Source organism: Canis aureus, chromosome 33 (genome assembly GCF_053574225.1).
Source record: "Canis aureus isolate CA01 chromosome 33, VMU_Caureus_v.1.0, whole genome shotgun sequence".
Classification (NCBI taxonomy): domain Eukaryota; kingdom Metazoa; phylum Chordata; class Mammalia; order Carnivora; family Canidae; genus Canis; species Canis aureus.
This window is the reverse complement of record NC_135643.1, coordinates 24854728-24873003: the sequence shown is the minus strand read 5'-3', so window position 1 is coordinate 24873003 and position 18276 is coordinate 24854728. Positions and strand designations below refer to the sequence as shown.

The 18276-nt window shown below is 40.1% G+C and overlaps 1 protein-coding gene across 6 annotated transcripts in view; it reads left to right on the top strand.

Annotated features, from left to right (window-relative positions):
- The first annotated feature begins 78 nt into the window (after window positions 1-78).
- CENPE (centromere protein E) overlaps window positions 79-18276 on the top strand; it is an 89325-nt gene continuing 71127 nt past the window's right edge. For 2 of the 6 annotated variants that reach the window (XM_077882175.1, XM_077882174.1), the window contains exons 1-9: window positions 89-249; window positions 10398-10489; window positions 11837-11926; window positions 12012-12130; window positions 12836-12955; window positions 13416-13497; window positions 13651-13718; window positions 13792-13857; window positions 16975-17026. In XM_077882175.1, the coding sequence (XP_077738301.1) occupies window positions 194-249; window positions 10398-10489; window positions 11837-11926; window positions 12012-12130; window positions 12836-12955; window positions 13416-13497; window positions 13651-13718; window positions 13792-13857; window positions 16975-17026 (745 nt within the window). In that variant the 5' untranslated portion in view covers window positions 89-193. Of the gene's footprint in view, window positions 250-10397; window positions 10490-11836; window positions 11927-12011; window positions 12131-12835; window positions 12956-13415; window positions 13498-13650; window positions 13719-13791; window positions 13858-16974; window positions 17027-18276 lie in introns of all 6 variants that reach the window. The other 4 variants (XM_077882177.1, XM_077882176.1, XM_077882179.1 and 1 more) reach the window with 3 other exon arrangements.

Genomic DNA, 18276 nt, shown 5'->3' with positions numbered 1-18276 from the left:
CCATAGACGCGCCGCCGGCCTCGCGCCCCCCGCACCGCGCGCAGTGGAACAACCCATGACGTCATGAGGCCGCGACGCAATCAGACGCGGCGTTTCGGAAATTTTAAAATTAAAGGCGGGGCGGCCCGTGCGCTCTGGAAAGCGGCGGAGGTTGAGCTTCTGCGCCAGTTCGTTTGGAGTCAGCCTTGGCGGGATGGCGGAGGAAGGGGCTGTCGCGGTGTGCGTGCGGGTCCGTCCGCTCAACGACAGGTAGGTAGGCCCGGCCGAGAGCAGGGCCCCGCTGCGGCTTCCCGGGGAGTCCGCGCTGCTCCATCCCGGCCGCTGACTGGCTTTGTGCCACGGTGTCCCCTCTGCGTAAGCGACGGGGAAGGACCGGAGGAGGAGGAGGAGGAGGAGACACGTTCCAGCTGTAATCGCCTAACCGTACAACTCGGGCTGGCTCCCGTGTAGGCCCTCCACGCCGGCGCTGCGCTGACTTGGCCTGTCGGCGCCTCCCCACCCGGCTAAGGGAAGCCCGGTCGGACGGTTGTTACCGGCCCTCCTCACTCCTCAGGGCCGGTCGTTTTGCCTAACTGCACCTAACTGCCTCTGCCTCCTCGCTGTATATGCCCTGAGAGCAAGGACTAGTCTGTCTTGTTGCACTGTATTCCTAGGCGCTCAAGACGTAAGTCGCTGAATCCGACATTCGCAACGTCGGCTGATCGCTATCAATACGGACTTTTTTTTTTTTACAGTATAGCTGTACACCCCTCAACAGACACTGCTGCTGCAGGAGAGCTTGGTTCTCGTCTCACGGGAGTCCCAAGAATGAATCTCACAGAGGACGAGAGTGAGCGAAGCGCTAGGTAGAAATGTACTAAGCAGAGAGAACAGCGAAGAGGGGTCCCGGCAGGGTTGCCACTGAGGGCTTTGATGGTCTTTTAGAAGATGTCCCAGAAACTTGGTAAATTTCTTGTCAGCACCAGAGCGGATTTGTAAATGTATCTATATTTAGAACAAACATGGGGGACCTGTAACAAACAAAATGTTTCTCTGTAAATATCCTGAGCACAAACAAGGTGTTCCCCTCTCTCTGGTTAATACGCCCTCCATAAGATTTCTCTACATCTGGGATTTCTTGAGAGTACTCAGTAGCCATTAAAGGGGAATACTCCCTAATATTTTGGAGCTAAGGAGCCCGGTTTATTTGTTTTTTACTGTCTCATCTCTGTTTCCTTGGGATATTAGGAGCCTGACTCCTGGGGCCTTTCAGGGTCTATGGGAGCCCACAGATTGCTGGAAGCCTGACTCTGGACCTTTCCCTTATCTTTCCCTGTCTGCCCCTAACTCGTTCCGTCGTCTTCCTCCCCCTGGAAGAGTAATCCTAACTACCATTAGGGAACTGGACGATGACCAGTCTGGCTGCTTCAGGCTGAAAAGGGGCGGTGTGGGGTGGGACAGCAGAGTATTCTCAGGGGTTGGGTCAGGAGGTCCATGGTATGGCTCCCAAGAGATGTTGGAAGGCATGAAGGGACATAAGCACCAGCAAACAGAGAAAAAGAAAACCTAACAATTATTTCTATGAAGAAAAAAAAAAATCACTGAAATAATTGACCCTGGTTTCCAAACCAATCAAATATTGCCCCAGTTTCCAAACCAATCGAATAATCCTGGAGAGACTGATTTTGTCCAGTTGAGCTTGAATGTCATGTATTAATTGTGAGAGCTTATGAGAATTGTCAGTTATATTAAAACAGCACATGTGGAGAAACCCTTTCAACCTAAGTGATGTTGAAGTAGTAAGTAATCAGTAGTGGTCTGATTCTCAAGAGTCTTGCCCTGACCTCACTTAGTTCTTGATTTAGGGCATCTAACGTTTGAGACCCGTCATTCAGGGTTCTGCTGAGTAAGCAGTTTGTTGGATCTTAGGATGTAAGACTTTTCCTACTGCCGGCAGAGTCACGAGGGAGAGAGCCAAAGCCGCTGTTTCCCTGTTTGATATGAGAACCACATAATCATGGGGGGGGGGGGGGGGGGAGGGTAGATGAGGCATTTCTCCTTGGTAATGGGCTGCTGTGGGGGAGGCAAGAGTGATGACGCCTAATCCCTGTTTGCCTACAGCAGGGAATCCCAAGAATTGTTTAGGAACGGTGTAATAGGCCATATCAGGGCAAAACAAAGTCCATTCTCTTGGCAGATGGGCAGATGTGATTCGTTAGTTGGCAATGGGAGGTATAAAGTTTCATTGATAGTAGCCTCACTGCAGACTATACATATACAATTGGCTTGAATGGTAGGTTTTATACGTATGGAGTGGGGGGGCCTGTATTGCAGAGAAGCAGCTTGAAGCTGAGTAGTAAGGCTTTGGTTGAGTCATAAAATTTCATCATGGCCCCCACACCTATTACACTATTAAAAAGCAAACTTCGTGGGAGTTAATGCAAAAGGATAAAACAAGTATTAGGTTCTAAATTATGATTACTTACATAAGATTTTCAGTTACCAATTTTGTTGAATAGATCATGGATACCTTATATCCTTTTAATTGATCACAGATGTCCGCTATTAATTGAACACTTTGTAGGAGTTAATCGTAATGTTGAAACAACACATGTGAGGATACTCCTCCTACCCCAAATGATGTAGCAATAGTCCCTAATGGTGCGGTCCTTGAGAAGTCCTCTGACTTCATTTAATTATTGGTTGAGTGTATCCAGTGCCTGGGAAGTACCATTTAGAGTCCTGTCCAGCAAGCATATTTTTTATTTATTTTATATTGCAGTCCTTCTAGCAGTCATACTGTCCCATAGTGTGCCCTGAGGTTTTTTTTTTACCATGAGAGCCAAGGTATGCTTGGCTGTGCTTGTTTACAATTATACCTTAGAGGTGGCTTCTAGAATAAATATGACTAAAGGATAAAACCACCAAGAAGCCCTCTTGGTTTGAGGTCTAGCCTGAACAGTATTATAATTAAAAGGAATCACTAACAAGTAGGAGAAAACTTGTCTCAAGAGATATGGGCATCCCCATGTACATCATCCAATCCAATCAAAAAGTAGGGTCATCCATTATCTTTACAAGTCCATAGTTCACCCCATGCAGTAGAGTACGCTCTGCCTTTAAAGGAGCAATTTTGTCATCCCAGCCATACAGAATGGTCAAAGTGCTAGTTGTATATACAATTGCTGGGGAATTCCATTTTTTTGTTGCTTTAATAATCAGACCAATGCTGTCCAGTTAATTATCCCCATAGGATAAAAAGCATAGAGTATCTTGTACATGCCCTATTATGTAGAAATGAAAAAGCTATTTCTCTGAAGTTTACCTCAAGAAGTCTAGCTAGGCAAACGACATTCATTTAAAGATCATCAGCTACAATTTAACATCCACAAAGATGTGATTTTGAAAGTTTCTCTCTATAATCCTCACTTCTTAATCAGAGGTAGCCAAGTCAGGACTGACCTGTCTACAAAACAAGTCCAGTTTTAATAAACTTGGCCTAATTATTTACATAAGCTCAGCAAGAATAATGATTTGATCACATAGGTCTTTTAGAATCTGCTTTGCTGGAACTTTTTATAAGGAATCTCCAGGTTGAACTTTTAGTGGCCTCTACAGGCCAGAAGCCAGGCCAAGTACTTGCCATCCAACATGCCTGCAATACCTGTAGATTTGGGCAGGTTCTTCTTCACAAGGTCCCCGAAGTATCTCCTTGCACCTGCCAGTGAGTGACATTCTTTACTCACTTGATGAGGCTGTGGGGAGCTTACTTAGCTCCTTAAGCAAGGTATCAGGCCAACATTTCCAAGGGGCTTTATTGCTCCAGGTTTCACGAAGTCAACTTTCGTTCCTTAAAGCTGTTTGGTCATATCTGAGTCTATGCAGGTCTCTCAAATATGACATTCTAGTCAAAGCCTTGGTAAAATAACCAATTATTTCCAATGGTGTCCTGTTAAAAGAATGGAATGTATGCAAATAACTATGATTGCCATGGAAGAATGCTTATTACTAAGACACCTTTTGAATTTCAGAGGGTCCAAGTAGGGAGAAAAGTTAATGCTTTATTTTGTTTACGAATGAATACTTCATATTTCTGTAAATCAGGTATCTTAAGAGAAAGTTTTAACCTGGGAGAGTAAACAGAACCAGTAGTGGATCAAACAAGGAGTCACAAAACTATAATCATCCTTTTGGTTTATTTATTTCCATGTTACTTGTTCTTGTTTAATTTGAATGCAATTTTAGTTCTGGAAATTATTACCCATTTCAGTTTTGATTTTAAAGAAATTAAAACCTATATTTGTCCTAACGATCCCTTATATGAACCTCCTTGAAAATGAAATTCATCTTACAAGAGATAACAATTATAAATGACAAAAACTTAGAAATGGAATCTAATCAGTTATTTCTGTGACACCTAACATTTCAATGATCAAAATATCACTTGATGACCTTATATTAAAACATACTAAAACTTCAGATGTTGCATATTATCTCTTGAATAGTTATAGTATTTACCCAAACGTAACCTAAGGTGTATCATTTGTTCAACAGTACTTTCAGAGTAACTTAACATACTAAATAAAAGTCCTAAGGAGTCAAAAAGACTCCATTTCCAATTAAATCTTGAGACATTCCTTAAAACCTTAGAAAGTTTTAAAGCACATGCCTAAATAGGATTAGGGATGTTAGAGACCTGATAAAGGCAAAACCTAGAAACTTTTCTGGGTAGGCAAAGAGAAAACTTTATTTTATTCTCTAGAGCAACCAACAATTCAAGAAAACTTGTCTTTTCGAACAGAGAGAAAGCAAACTAATTTTAGTCTTATACCTGTGTACTTTAAAAAAAAATTCATTCATCATCAATCTTAGTGTGTTCTGACCACATCTAGAAATCTTTTTCAAGGATTTCCCTTCACAAACCTGTACAATTTTCTTTTGCATGCAGATTTTTGTACCAAGCCATTTCTTTTTAAACAATCTCATTTAGGACAAAATTACCTTCTTTTACCTTTAATAAAATGCATTCCCATTCTTAGATTTCTTATGTCTCGCCAACCTTTCTATGTACAGAGGTTTCCTTATTCTCCATGAGTCTTAATTACATTTAGCAGAATTTTTCACTCTTAGAAACCTTAGCCTCCAGTGAAAACTAAGTAGTAACCAATTGTGAACTGTTACACAAGAACTTTAGGTGGCAAATTTATGATTAAGGGCAAAACATGTTTACAAACAGATTCGAGTATTCTTAGTTTCTCTGCAGTAAGAAGTCAAAAGCACAAATATATTTAGTACTTGATGCATTAGCATTATATCCTATTTGGAAAAGATCTGAATATCCAATGAATTCAGTCTCAGTTACCATCCAAACAAAACTTTGAAAACTATCTTAACAATTACCTATTAAAACCAAGACAGGAGATAAACCATTTTTCAGTCATCTTTGTGCTAACATCGCAACAGATAACCCAAGTTTATTTGACCTTTAGCAAAACCGAATAAATGTTACACGTCTATCTTAAACCAACAAACTTTAAATACTGAATAGGTTTCACCTGGGTCTACTTTTTAAAAGCCCCTTTGCTCCCCATTTGTCAATTTTTACCTGAGACACTGGTCGGGAAATCTGAAGTGAGTGGAGTATGCAGGCAGCACCCAAGATGGTGCAGACCCAGGAGTGGGGGGGTGGGGGAGGCAAAGTGCAGCCAGAAGACTGAGAAAAAGGATTCACTGTTCTAAAGCTCATCCACTTGGACAGATGAGCCAATTTCATGTTCTTCCCCAATGAGTGGAATGAGGCAGTGGATGTCAGTCTAGAGAAGACAGGGAATTTCCCCGGAAACAGTTTCGGCAACTGCTTGGGAATATTCCTTAAAGTCCCTGTCCTGAGGGAGACTAACCACAGATGGCTCCAATTATAACCATTAACCTGGGAAATAAATGAGGGAGAAGCTCCTCGTGTATAGCTAGAGTAGCCCGTATCTTTTGGGAGAAACAGAGAGAGAGTGTCCGCATCCCCTTTACTAGGGAGGGCCTGCGTTTCCTCCAGCAACCTGGGTTTATTCTGAGGCCTACTTAGATAACTATCCAATGTCAGGAGGGAGTTTACCAGCCAACAGGTTCAGGCAAACACACATTCTGCTAGAGGCCCTTAGGTGGGGGTCCTGATGTAGAGCCCTGTTCTCTGCAGAAGAGCTGATAAATCCCAGTGAGGCCATGCAGTGCTCCAGGAGATCAGTCCTTCCTTAAATTTTGTAATCCAAATTGTTTCCAGTGGGTTAAAAAGGCGCCCCAAGGGGAAGTCCTTGGGAACTGACCAGACCATGCCTTACCACGAAGGTCACACCTTATTTTAACCTTGCCCTGAAGAACTTTTTTAACCCATGGAAAACACTAGGAAAGTTTTACAAGGGGAAAATACTCAACTTTGCAGTACCCAATCTGGAGAAATAACCACGGAGGATGGTTTGTTTCCCATCTCGTGATCCTGGCAGGAATCTCTTACCCCATACCTGTTGTTTTAAGCATCAGTGGGTCAAATTTTCCCCAACTTTTCATAGTGAAATCCAGAGGCATCTCTGCCTAGGATGGGTTGTTTCCCATCTCGAAATCCTGGTAAGAGTCTCTTACCCCTACCTGTAATGGAGAGGTTGACTATGAAGGCATCCCTACAAGTCAGCTCTCACCTAAACCAATGCGTCCCTTGGTTCACTGCCTACCCAAGGTGATAGTGGCCTAACATCTTAGGATAAGGAGGGATCAGGCCAGCAGCAGGAGCCACTCTTACCCACCCATTTGCCACCTAATCCGCCTGCCTCCTCTAGATTTCCCTGAAAAAAAGTCTGACCTAATCACAGAACTTAGTGAGGTTAATAATTTAAATGGTGATACTCCTTTTAGAAAGGTGAGGAAGTAAGCAAAACACCTAGGACCTCTCAGCAGGAGGCGTGTGCTGCTTATGGATGAAGCTTTCCCAAGTGTGACCCCCCAGGGCTGGTCTCATCCTTTTATGTGTCTCAGAGACTCCAAGGCCGTCAGTGGGAAGGTTCAGAGCCCTGGACTGCTAGTCCTAAAGTGCACCCTCCAGATGAATCTTAGGCTAGCAAGGAATCCTATAAATTACTTTATTCCTCAAAGTTCTCTTGTTTGAGCCCTCCTCCTTTGGTCATGTAAATTCACTTGCATGCCTAGCCCCATGGTGCCTGATCTGTCAGGCCAATTATTGGCCAATTTCATTTAGGTTTTCCTCCCCTCACCCTTGCTGCCTTTCTGTTCCCTTACCTGTGGCCCCCTTTAGGAGCATGGCCCTGCAATAAGCAAAACCCCTGAGCTGGGGAAAAGCCAATTCAGAAAGCTCGAAAACAGAAAGTGGAACTGGTTAGGGTTAGGCCAATATTCCCTTCCTTTGGGGAAGGGGGATTGACCAAACCTTTCCCCAGAAGCCTGTCACCTGAGTGTTTAAGACCAGCAGCTGCACTATTTGCCTTTAACTGGCTGACAGATGTCTGGTTTTGCTGTTTGTTACAAGAAGAGGTTATCCAAGGGAAAGACTTCTCCCAGGAAAGAAAAGAAAAGAAGAGAGTCCACTTTTACTCACCCCTCAGTGGGAGTTCTGGTTTTGGGACCAAAATGATACAGGAGAGCTTGGTTCTAGTCTCACTGAGTGGAAGAATGAATCTTGAAGATAACAGAGAGTGAGCAAATCACTAGAGCTTTATTAAGCAGAGATACAGAAAAAGCTCTCAAAAGTGAGAGAGGTGGACAGGGTTACCACTTAGGGTTTTTATAGTTTGTCTTTTACAGGAAACTGACCAGGGAACTTGGTAAGTTTCTTATCAATATCAGGGTGGATTTGTAAATATCCTGTCTATATTTAGAACAAACACCCCTGGACTTGTAAGGAACAAGATGTTTCTCTGTAAATATTGTGAACACAAACAAGGTGTTCCCTTCTCTGGTTAATGTCTGCTCCGTAACACTTTTCTAGGTCTGGGATTTCTGTGATTGCTTGGTAGCCATTAAAGGGGGATACTCCCTAACATTTTGGAGCTAGGGAGCCAGGTTTATTATTTTTTTTAATTTTATTTATTTATTTATTTATTTATTTATTTATTTATTGTTTCTACTGTCCTATCTGTTTTTTGGGGATGGGTAGGATTCTGACTCTAGAGCCTTTCCTTTATCTTTCCCTGTCTAGCCCTGTCTGCCCCTCTTGTTCCTACATCACTACCATCATTGTCTCTGTGGATGTGGATCCACATTCTGGGCGAGAAGATAGGTAATAAAAAAAATACAAACTGTTAAGTTGACATAACATTATAGGAGTAATAAATGCTGTAGAGAAAAAGCCAGAAGGGGAAGAAATGAAGTCTTTGCCTTCACTCCAGAATACTAGCGTATTTTGCGTGTAAGAAATAATTGCTAAATATTACCAGGTGTTTAATAAATGACAGTATCAAAATCAAGAATTTCCAATTTTTTTATAAATTTATTTTTTATTGGTGTTCAATTTGCCAACATATAGAATAACACCCAGTGCTCATCCCATCAAATGCCCCCCTCAGTGCCTGTCACCCAGTCACCTCCACCCCCCGTCCACCTCCCCTTCCACCACCCCTAGTTCGTTTCCCAGAGTTAGGAGTCTCTCATGTTCTGTCTCCCTTTCTGATATTTCCACTCATTTTTTCTCCTTTCCCCTTTATTCCCTTTCACTACTTTTTATATTCCCCAAATGAATGAGACCATATAATGTTCTTCTCCGATTGACTTATTTCACTCAGCATAATACCCTCCAGTTCCATCCACGTCGAAGCAAATGGTATTGGTATTTGTGGTATTTGTCATTTCTAATGGCTGAGTAATATTCCATTGTATACATAAACCACATCTTCTTTATCCATTCATCTTTCGATGGACACCGAGGCTCCTTCCAGTTTGGCTATTGTGGACATTGCTGCTATAAACATTGGGGTGCAGGTGTCCTGGCGTTTCATTGCATCTGTATCTTTGGGGTAAATCCCCAGGAGTGCAATTGCTGGGTCGTAGGGCAGATCTATTTTTAACTCTTTGAGGAACCTCCACATAGTTTTCCAGAGTGGCTGCACCAGTTCACATTCTCACCAACAGTGCAAGAGGGTTCCCCTTTCTCCGCATCCTCTCCAACATTTGTTGTTTCCTGTCTTGTTAATTTTCCGCATTCTCACTGGTGTGAGGTGGTATCTCATTGTGGTTTTGATTTGTATTTCCCTGATGGCAAGTGATGCAGAGCATTTTCTCATGTGCTTGTTGGCCATGTCTATGTCTTCCTCTGTGAGATTTCTCTTCATGTCTTTTGCCCATTTCATGATTGGATTGTTTGTTTCTTTGCTGTTGAGTTTAATAAGTTCTTTATAGATCTCGGAAACTAGCCCTTTATCTGATATGTCATTTGCAAATACCTTCTCCCATTCTGTAGGTTGTCTTTTAGCTTTGTTGACTGTTGCTTTTGCTGTGCAGAAGCTTTTTATCTTGATGAAGTCCCAAGAGTTCATTTTTGCTTTTGTTTCCCTTGCCTTCATAGATGTATCTTGCAAGAAGTTACTGTGGCCAAGTTCAAAAAGGGTGTTGCCTGTGTTCTCTAGGATTTTGATGGAATCTTGTCTCACATTTAGATCTTTCATCCATTTTGAGTTTATCTTTGTGTATGGTGAAAGAGAGTGGTCTAGTTTCATTCTTCTGCACGTAGATGTCCAATTTTCAGGAATTTCCTATTTTTAAAGGGCTTATCGTGTAACGCATTAGAAGACAGTTACATAAAAAACCATTACAATACATGATAACAAGCGTTATGGTGGCTAGAGGAGTCATTCATGCCTCTGAGATGACACCAGGGACAGAGCTGGTGTCAGGAAGTCCTGACACTTTCCATGAATGAAAGAACAGTTACTTAATGGAAAGATAAGTCAGGGTATTCCAGATACAGAGGGGCTGCATTTCTTATTTTGAAAGGGATCTTCAGGTGGCTGTATGGAGGTAGCTATATATCGGAATTTAGCACAAGATAACATTGAAGAGAGAAATAAACATGATCCAAATCTAGTGTGCCATGGTAAGAACTTCAGATGTTTTCTTAAAGTTTTGAGCAAGAGGGATATAATCAGAGTTGCATTTGAATGTATCTTTTCAGCAACCAGTACTGGGTAGGAAGGTGGAAATCAAGAACTTCACAAAGAAATTCCCATGGGAAGGCAGGAGGTTACTAGTTCCCACTTACAAGTATTGACCTCTCAAAGTCACATTTTCCATATTTCTCTTATACATAGCATAAGCCAATACTGTCTTTTAAAATAATCTTCAGAAGTTGGGAATCTTTTATCTGTCCCCTATAATATGATTTCTATGACCAGTTTTACTAAAGTGCAATGTTTTTTTTCTTTCAGAGAAGAAGCTCTTGGAGGAGATACCCAAATTTACTGGAAAACTGACAATAATGCCATTTATCAAGTTGATGGCAGTAAATCCTTCAATTTTGGTAGGCTTATAATAGCATCAAAAGTTAATCTGTCATCCTTTTCCTATTAGGAATATAAAAGCCTTTTATATTCCTGGACTTGGCATTAAAGATCAGACTAAAACTTCTATAAACTGCTTCAGTAGAAGCTTTAAAAAATTGTTCATCCATCTTGTGTGATATATAAGATAATAAATTGATACTTAAAATGCAATTATATCAGAGTGCCTTATAGTTCAAACTAACATGTTTTCTCTTATTCGTTAGTGTCACAAAACCCCATAAGCGTAAACCATGTTGCTTAATGTCAAATCATCTTTAAGATCTTTCAGTTTATTTATTTATTTTTTAAGATTTTATTTATTCATGAGAGATGCAGAGACATAGGCAGAAGGAGAAGCAGGCTCCATTCAGGAAGCCCAATGTGGGACTCGATCCCAGGACTCCAGGATCTCACCCTGAGCCAAAGGCAGACGCTCAACTGCTGAGCCACCCAGGCGTTCTTCTTTCAGCGTAGTATATACTTTCCAAAATTATTTTTAAGGAATTATTTTTAAGAAATCCCCATAAAGAATAAATAGTAAAGATATTCCTTCTTTGCTGGAATACAGCAGATACCTACCCTGTCTTACGTGGAACTTACCATATGGTGAGAGAAAGGCTTTAAACAAGTAATTAGCCTTGTGTTGACATAAGCTCTGTGAGAGTTTATGGTAAATCTAACTAGTCTAGGTGTCTAAAAGGGTACCACCGACCTGGGACCTGCAGGATGCGTGAGAGCTAGCTAGGATAAACATGGAGACACTGAAGGTTGACTAAGTTGATTTGTGTGTTGATTTAATATGGATATGTGCTGAGAGTATGCCAGACACCGTTCTAAACATGCATGCATATTAACTCATGAATCCTCCAAACAAGCTTATATGACCAGTACCTTTCCATTTCAGTGAGGAACGGAAACAGGCCTGCAGTCACACAGCCAGCAAATGGAAGGGTCAGACTCCAAATCCAGCCACACTAGCATGCTACCACTTAGGCACCTCAGGGCAACAGTGAGGTCCTCTCAACTGCAGGAGTAAGAATGGTTAGGCAGTTCGACTAGCATTAAACTAGAAAGCCATCATAAAAGGTTTTAGATCAAAGCTATATGAAAGAGAAAAATAATTTCTGGTAAAGGACTGTTTTTAGAGCATTAACATAACTTTTAAAGAAGTATGAACAACAAATAAGGTGAAGAGAATATTGTGTCCTAAATATCTTACCATATCCTGACAATTTTATTTCTTTGGACAACTGCTAAGCAAGACAACAAAGTTGATTTGTTTGATTTAACTTTTGTGTATATGTGTGTGGTTTGTCTTTTTTTAGATCGTGTTTTTCACAGTAATGAAACTACTAAACATGTGTATGAAGAAATAGCAGTCCCAATCATAGATTCTGCCATACAAGGCTACAATGGTTTGTATTCACTGTAGAAATATTTGCGTATCAGTTCTGTGTTCAAGTATTGATAGTTTTACACGTGTGTGATTTATTTTTACAGGTACCATATTTGCCTATGGGCAGACTGCTTCAGGAAAAACATACACGATGATGGGTTCACAGGATTATTTGGGAGTAATACCCAGGGCAATTCATGACATTTTTCAAAAAATTAAAAAGGTAAATACCTAGGTAAACTTCTAGTACGTACAGATAAAAGTAATAATAGTAGGATCACATAACCTTAGTATTATCTTGTAATGATGAAAGGAAGTAGGTTTAGGGTTATCTCTTCATTACCTATGGGTAAAGACGGTATAACATGAATTCCTTTTTTCCACACAAACTTACTTTGTAGAGCTTACAGTTTTTTCATTCTTTCCCTTGAATCCTGAAACAGTACTAATGACACCGAGAAGTAGGTGTCGAGGAACAGGAATATCTTACCAGAATGGTTAGCTCCACATTGCCTTTGCTTAGCTACCAGTGATTATTAAGGGGCAGAGAAAAGTAGAGGTAGAGAAAAGACCAGAATAAGCAACCTACTTTAAGAGTTGGTTTTAGGTTTATTTTTTCATTACTTTTTTAATGATTTTTAATGTCCTTATTTGAACATTCATTGGTAGGGTTTTATTTTTAGAGTTTAGAGAGATGGACTGAGCACTCTCCTTTTCTAATAATTTGATACTATTCATTATTCCTGAAACCTATTTTTAAGTTCTTGTATTTATTGTCTATATAAAATCAAATGAGGTTTTGTTCGTTTTCTTTACGAAGATAATTCTCAGAACATTTCTATATTTAATATTAGCACATAAATACTCAATATTAGGTTTTCATAAATGGATGATCTCTGATGTTTTTACATATTTCTTTTCCTTCTAGTTTCCTGATAGGGAATTTCTCTTACGTGTGTCTTACATGGAGATATACAATGAAACCATTACAGACTTACTCTGTGACACTCAAAAAATGAAGCCTTTAATAATTCGGGAAGACTTCAATGTGAGTAACAGAGTTGAGATGGCTCTAAAAACAAACTTGCTTATTGAGATTATTGTTCTTGAACATTTACCTTTAAGTTCTGTAGTTTTTAAACTGTCTCCTGTTTGTATGGTTTATTTTTTGTTTCTTAAGTGTTTACAGAGATCGCATATGAGCAATATATATAGTTTTTAAACATTGACAGCTGTGGTATTTTGACATAAGTGCCTTAAAGAGCAAGATGGAAATTTCAGGTTAGAATATGGTGTACTTTGGGATAGGAAATAAATTGTACATATCATAGGTTTACTTGTTACTTTCATATATTTTCCACTTGTAACTTCCACAAATGAATTCTATAATAGTTTACACTTTTTTTGAGAGTGTTTAGCCATTAAAGAAGGATAAACACTTACTATGATGTGTTTCTTATCTCTTAGTAATTTCTTCTCTACTCTTCTCATAATTAAACTTGTTTCAGAGGAATGTGTACGTGGCTGATCTCACAGAAGAAGTTGTTTATACATCAGATATGGCTTTGAAGTGGATCACAAAGGGAGAAAGTAAGACTTTATACTATATTTCTCCAAAACACTTGTAAAAACTATTCAGCTAAATGTATTTAGGTTTCAAATCACATCTTTCACTCTAAAAAAACAAGTTGATGTTCTTTGGAATTTTATGTACACAGCTGAAACATGATTTGCTTTTTACAGAGAACAGACATTATGGAATTACAAAAATGAATCAAAGAAGCAGTCGTTCTCATACCATATTTAGGATGGTAGGTAACTCTCTGTTTGGCCTCTCCAATTAAAAATGCACTAAGTTTTTTACAAGTTTTCTTTTCTGTCTAGATTTTGGAAAGTAGAGAGAAAGGGGAACCTTCCAATTGTGACGGATCTGTCAAAGTGTCCCATTTGGTAAGTACTGATGGACCATGATGCTGTACCATATGGGTCAAAGAATAATTTAATTTGGTTGCTGGATGTTTGGTTTCCTAAGAACTGTTAACTGAATTAAGAAGGCAGAAACATGTATAAATTGGTAGTTTAATTAATTTCATCTATAAACATGAAATTACTAGCTAAAACATAGGAAGAATTCAGAGGGTCTTTCTTTCTGTTGTTATGGGTGCCATCTCCTATGATTTATATGGAAAGACTTTTCCTAACCAGAGTGTTTGGGGAGAGTTTCCATTTGCATTTAGGAGTTAGAGTATTCTTGGAATGGGGGTGGGGGCCATTTGGTTTTGTTGTTGTTTTGGTCTTTGCCTATAGAATTGAAACTTATGATATCAACAGAAACCTAGCTGGGACTGGTAAACAGTAAATCACATTACTCAAGTATATTTGTAAATATAATAAGAAAATGTTTTATATTATAAACCTAGTGTCTTAGATTATAAATCCCTTGAAGGGAAGAGTGATATCTTATGCATATTTATAGCCTCAGCGCATTTTACATAGTTTATATTCAATACTTGTTTGTTGAATAGTGAATGTAAACATTATTCAGATGTTCCTTTTTTCCACATCAGTAAACCTCCCCTTCCTTCTTGTTGTACTCTTATCACTTCCCTCTTTTTTTGGTGCTTCCTTCCTGTTTCTTCCAATATTCTCTGTCTTCATGGTCTAAATTTTTTAGCTTTTTTTAAATTTTTTTTTTTTTTTTTTTTTTTTTTTTTATGATAGTCACAGAGAGAGAGAGAGAGAGAGAGAGAGAGGCAGAGACACAGGCAGAGGGAGAAGCAGGCTCCATGCACTGGGAGCCTGATGTGGGATTCGATCCCGGGTCTCCAGGATCGCGCCCTGGGCCAAAGGCAGGCGCCAAACCGCTGCGCCACCCAGGGATCCCAATTTTTTAGCTTTGTATAGGATGATGTCAGATTATTTTTTCCCTAAAGTTTTCAAATCAAATAGAATAATTTTTTTTTCACTTTCAGATTTGAGAAATCAGAATCTTAATTAAATATCGAATTCTAGTTTGCCTAGAATTATTTTACTGTACCACTCTTAACCAACCTAATTTCACTTCCTTCTACTCCATGTGAGCTGCTCTCTGATAGGTAGATTGGGTCTCTTGGTGCCTTGAACACTGATACTTGTTACCACCTTTATTTCTTAATTCATGCTGTCTTCCTCACCATTTTACTCCTTTATTACGTATCTAGGTCTTCTGTAATATAGATACTATACAAGAAAGATTAGACGTTGAGTATTTTAGAGACAGTAGTGTCTGAGACCGTACATAACTAAAGCAGAAGTACACATAATTAATGCCCATCCTGAAAGTCTCCACACAGAGATAGAATTTAAATCTCTTTGTTTTAATTCATTAAAAATACTTGCTGAGCTTTCATCACATTCTGAGCGTAGTACGGCTCTGAGATTGAAAGAATAAAGAAGATATCTCTCCACCACTCACTGTCTGCACTGCTACTTCCCTGGCCCAGGCTGCATCACCTGTCATTCAGACTCCTGCAGAAGCCTCCTAACCAGACTCCCTGCTGCCACTCTTGCCCCTCTCCAGTTCTTCTCCATCCAGGGGCCACAGGCTATCCTTCAGAAAGTTAAATCAAGATGTGTTTGTCACTCTCTTGCTTAAACCCTTTCCCATCACATTTAGAAATTCCAGAGTTCTTACTCTTCCTTACAATGCCCTGCACAGTTCAACCCCCACCTACTTCTCTTACCCTATATTGTCCCATTTTTACTTCACCAACTCTGCCACACTGCCCTATTTTTGAATAGACCAAGCTGATTTCTGCTTAGTGACTGGGTGTCCTGGCTATTCTTTCTATCCAGAGTATGGTTCACTTGGTCTTTGCATGACTAGCCTCCTCTTCTCTGTCATTCCAGATGGTAGCTTAATGGGAGATCTTCTGCCATTAAGCTACCATCTGCTTATGCCATGGTAGCCATGGCATGTCTAAAGAACCTGCTCTGTACCTTCCTCTTTCCTCTTTCAGCATTTTATTTAAATTTTCTTAAACACTTACCATGATGTGTTTCTTATCTCTTTTTCTCACTTCTCACCTCTTCTTCCCATCCGGCCCCATGTAGAATAAAAGCTCTGTGAATACTGAGAACTTACTTTTCTGGTTCACTGCCATATCCCTAGCACCTAACACACTGCCTGGAGCATGACAGGCAGTAACCTTTGTCAACAATATTTGTGAACTGAAGGAGAGGCCAGTGCTTTTAAAGACTCTACAGTGTATTTAGAGACACAAATGACTAGCTCAACATAGTAAGTGCTAAAGAATAAGTTGTATTTTCAAAGACCTCTGGGGAGTACAGGATTGAAAGAGAAGTTTATTTAAGGTGTGGGAGAAGAAGGATAAAGGTGGAAAAGTTTTACTAAGGAGGTAACAGTTGTCTTGGTCCTGAATAAAAAATAGAGGCAGACTAGAATATTAGAACTAACTAAACAAAGGGAGTGGCAAGGGACATCTGGTGGCTCAGCAGTTAAGTGTCTGCCTTCCGCCCAGGATGTGATCCTGGAGTCCCTGGGATCAAGTCCCACATCAGGCTCTCCCTGCATAGAGCCTGCTTCTCCCTCTGCCTATGTCTCTGTCTCTCTCTCTCTGTGTTTCTCATGAATAAATAAACTCTTTTTAAAAAGGGGGGGGGGGGGAGTGGCAAAAGGTAGCTCTTGGAAGCATAGAAAAAATACGTAAGACATTAAGGGATAGGCAGTAGGTCAGCTAGAATTCACAGTGAGTACTGGCTAGATTTAAGGCTGGAGCAACAAAGTGCCAGTTAGTAAAGAATCGTATTCACTGCTAAGGTTTTGAACTTTGTGTAGAAAATGGAGAACCTATTCTGACAGTATTTTGGAGGATATGTTATAAAGAATGAACAAGGTTTACAGATCAGTTTGACTCAGAAAGGGGAAGGCCTAAACAGTGGGATGAAAGACAAGCATTTCAGATGGGATATGCAAATAGACCATGTGTTAAAATTGTTCTTTCAGTAATTGGGATTTTTTAATTTCAAGTTACCCTTCCTAAAGTTTTATTTTTATCTATCTTACAGAATTTGGTTGATCTTGCAGGTAGTGAAAGAGCTGCTCAAACAGGCGCTGAAGGTAATGAAAACTCATAAATGGATTTGATCTCAATGTCATCTTGTTCTTTTACAGAATAAAAAAAGTGCTACCTTGCATTTTAGAGACTATTAAAAATGGTAATTTTGTCATGAAAGTCTTTAACATAAACTGTAGCTTCTGAGGGCACTTGGGTGGTTTAGTCAGTTAAATGTCCCAACTCTTGATATCGGTTTAGGTCATGAGCCCTGTGTTAGGCTCGTGCTGGGTGTGGAGCCTACTTGAGATTTTTCTCTCCCCCACTCCACTCTCATGTTCTCTTTCTCAAAATATTTTTTTTAAATGTCTTTTAAAGATTTTATTTATTTATGAGAGAGAGTGCACGCGCGCACACACAAGCGGAGGGCAGGGAGGGCCAGAGGGAGAATTAGACTCCCCATTGAGCAGGGAGCCCAACATGGGGCTCAATCTAAGGATCCTGGGATCATGACCTGAGCTGAAGGCAGATACTTAATCAACTGAGCCACCCAGGTGCCTCAAAGTTAAAAACGTTTTTAAAGTTCATTTAAAAGCATCTGTATCACTGTTGGGGATTTACCCCAAAGATTCAGATGCAATGAAACGCCAGGACACCTGCACCCCGATGTTTATAGCAGCAATGTCCACAATAGCCAAACTGGAAGGAGCCTCGGTGTCCATTGAAAGATGAATGGATAAAGAAGATGTGGTTTATGTATACAATGGAATATTACTCAGCCATTAGAAACAACAAATACCCACCATTTGCTTCGACGTGGATGGAACTGGAGGGTATTATGCTGAGTGAAATAAGTTGATCGGAGAAGGACAAACATTATATGGTCTCATTCATTTGGGGAATATAAATAATAGTGAAAGGGAATAGAAGGGAAGGGAGAAATGGGTAGGAAATATCAGAAAGGGAGACAGAACATGAAGACTCCTAACTCTGGGAAACGAACTAGAGGTCGTGGAAGGGGAGGAGGGTGGGGTGGGGTGAATGGGTGACAGGCACTGAGGTTGGCACTTGACGGGATGAGCACTGGGTGTTATTCTGTATGTTGGCAAATTGAACACCAATAAAAAAAAAAATTATTTAAAAAAACATCTGTATCTGGCAAATTACCTATTTTAGGCTACTATAGCATCAATTAAAAAGCTTAATTAACTATGCAGTTGGTAGGATTGGATAGCCACAGAGTTTGTGAGAGTGCCATGAAAACCATCTAAATTTTCATAATTAGTAAGGAAATTCAGAAAGTTAGTGGAATACA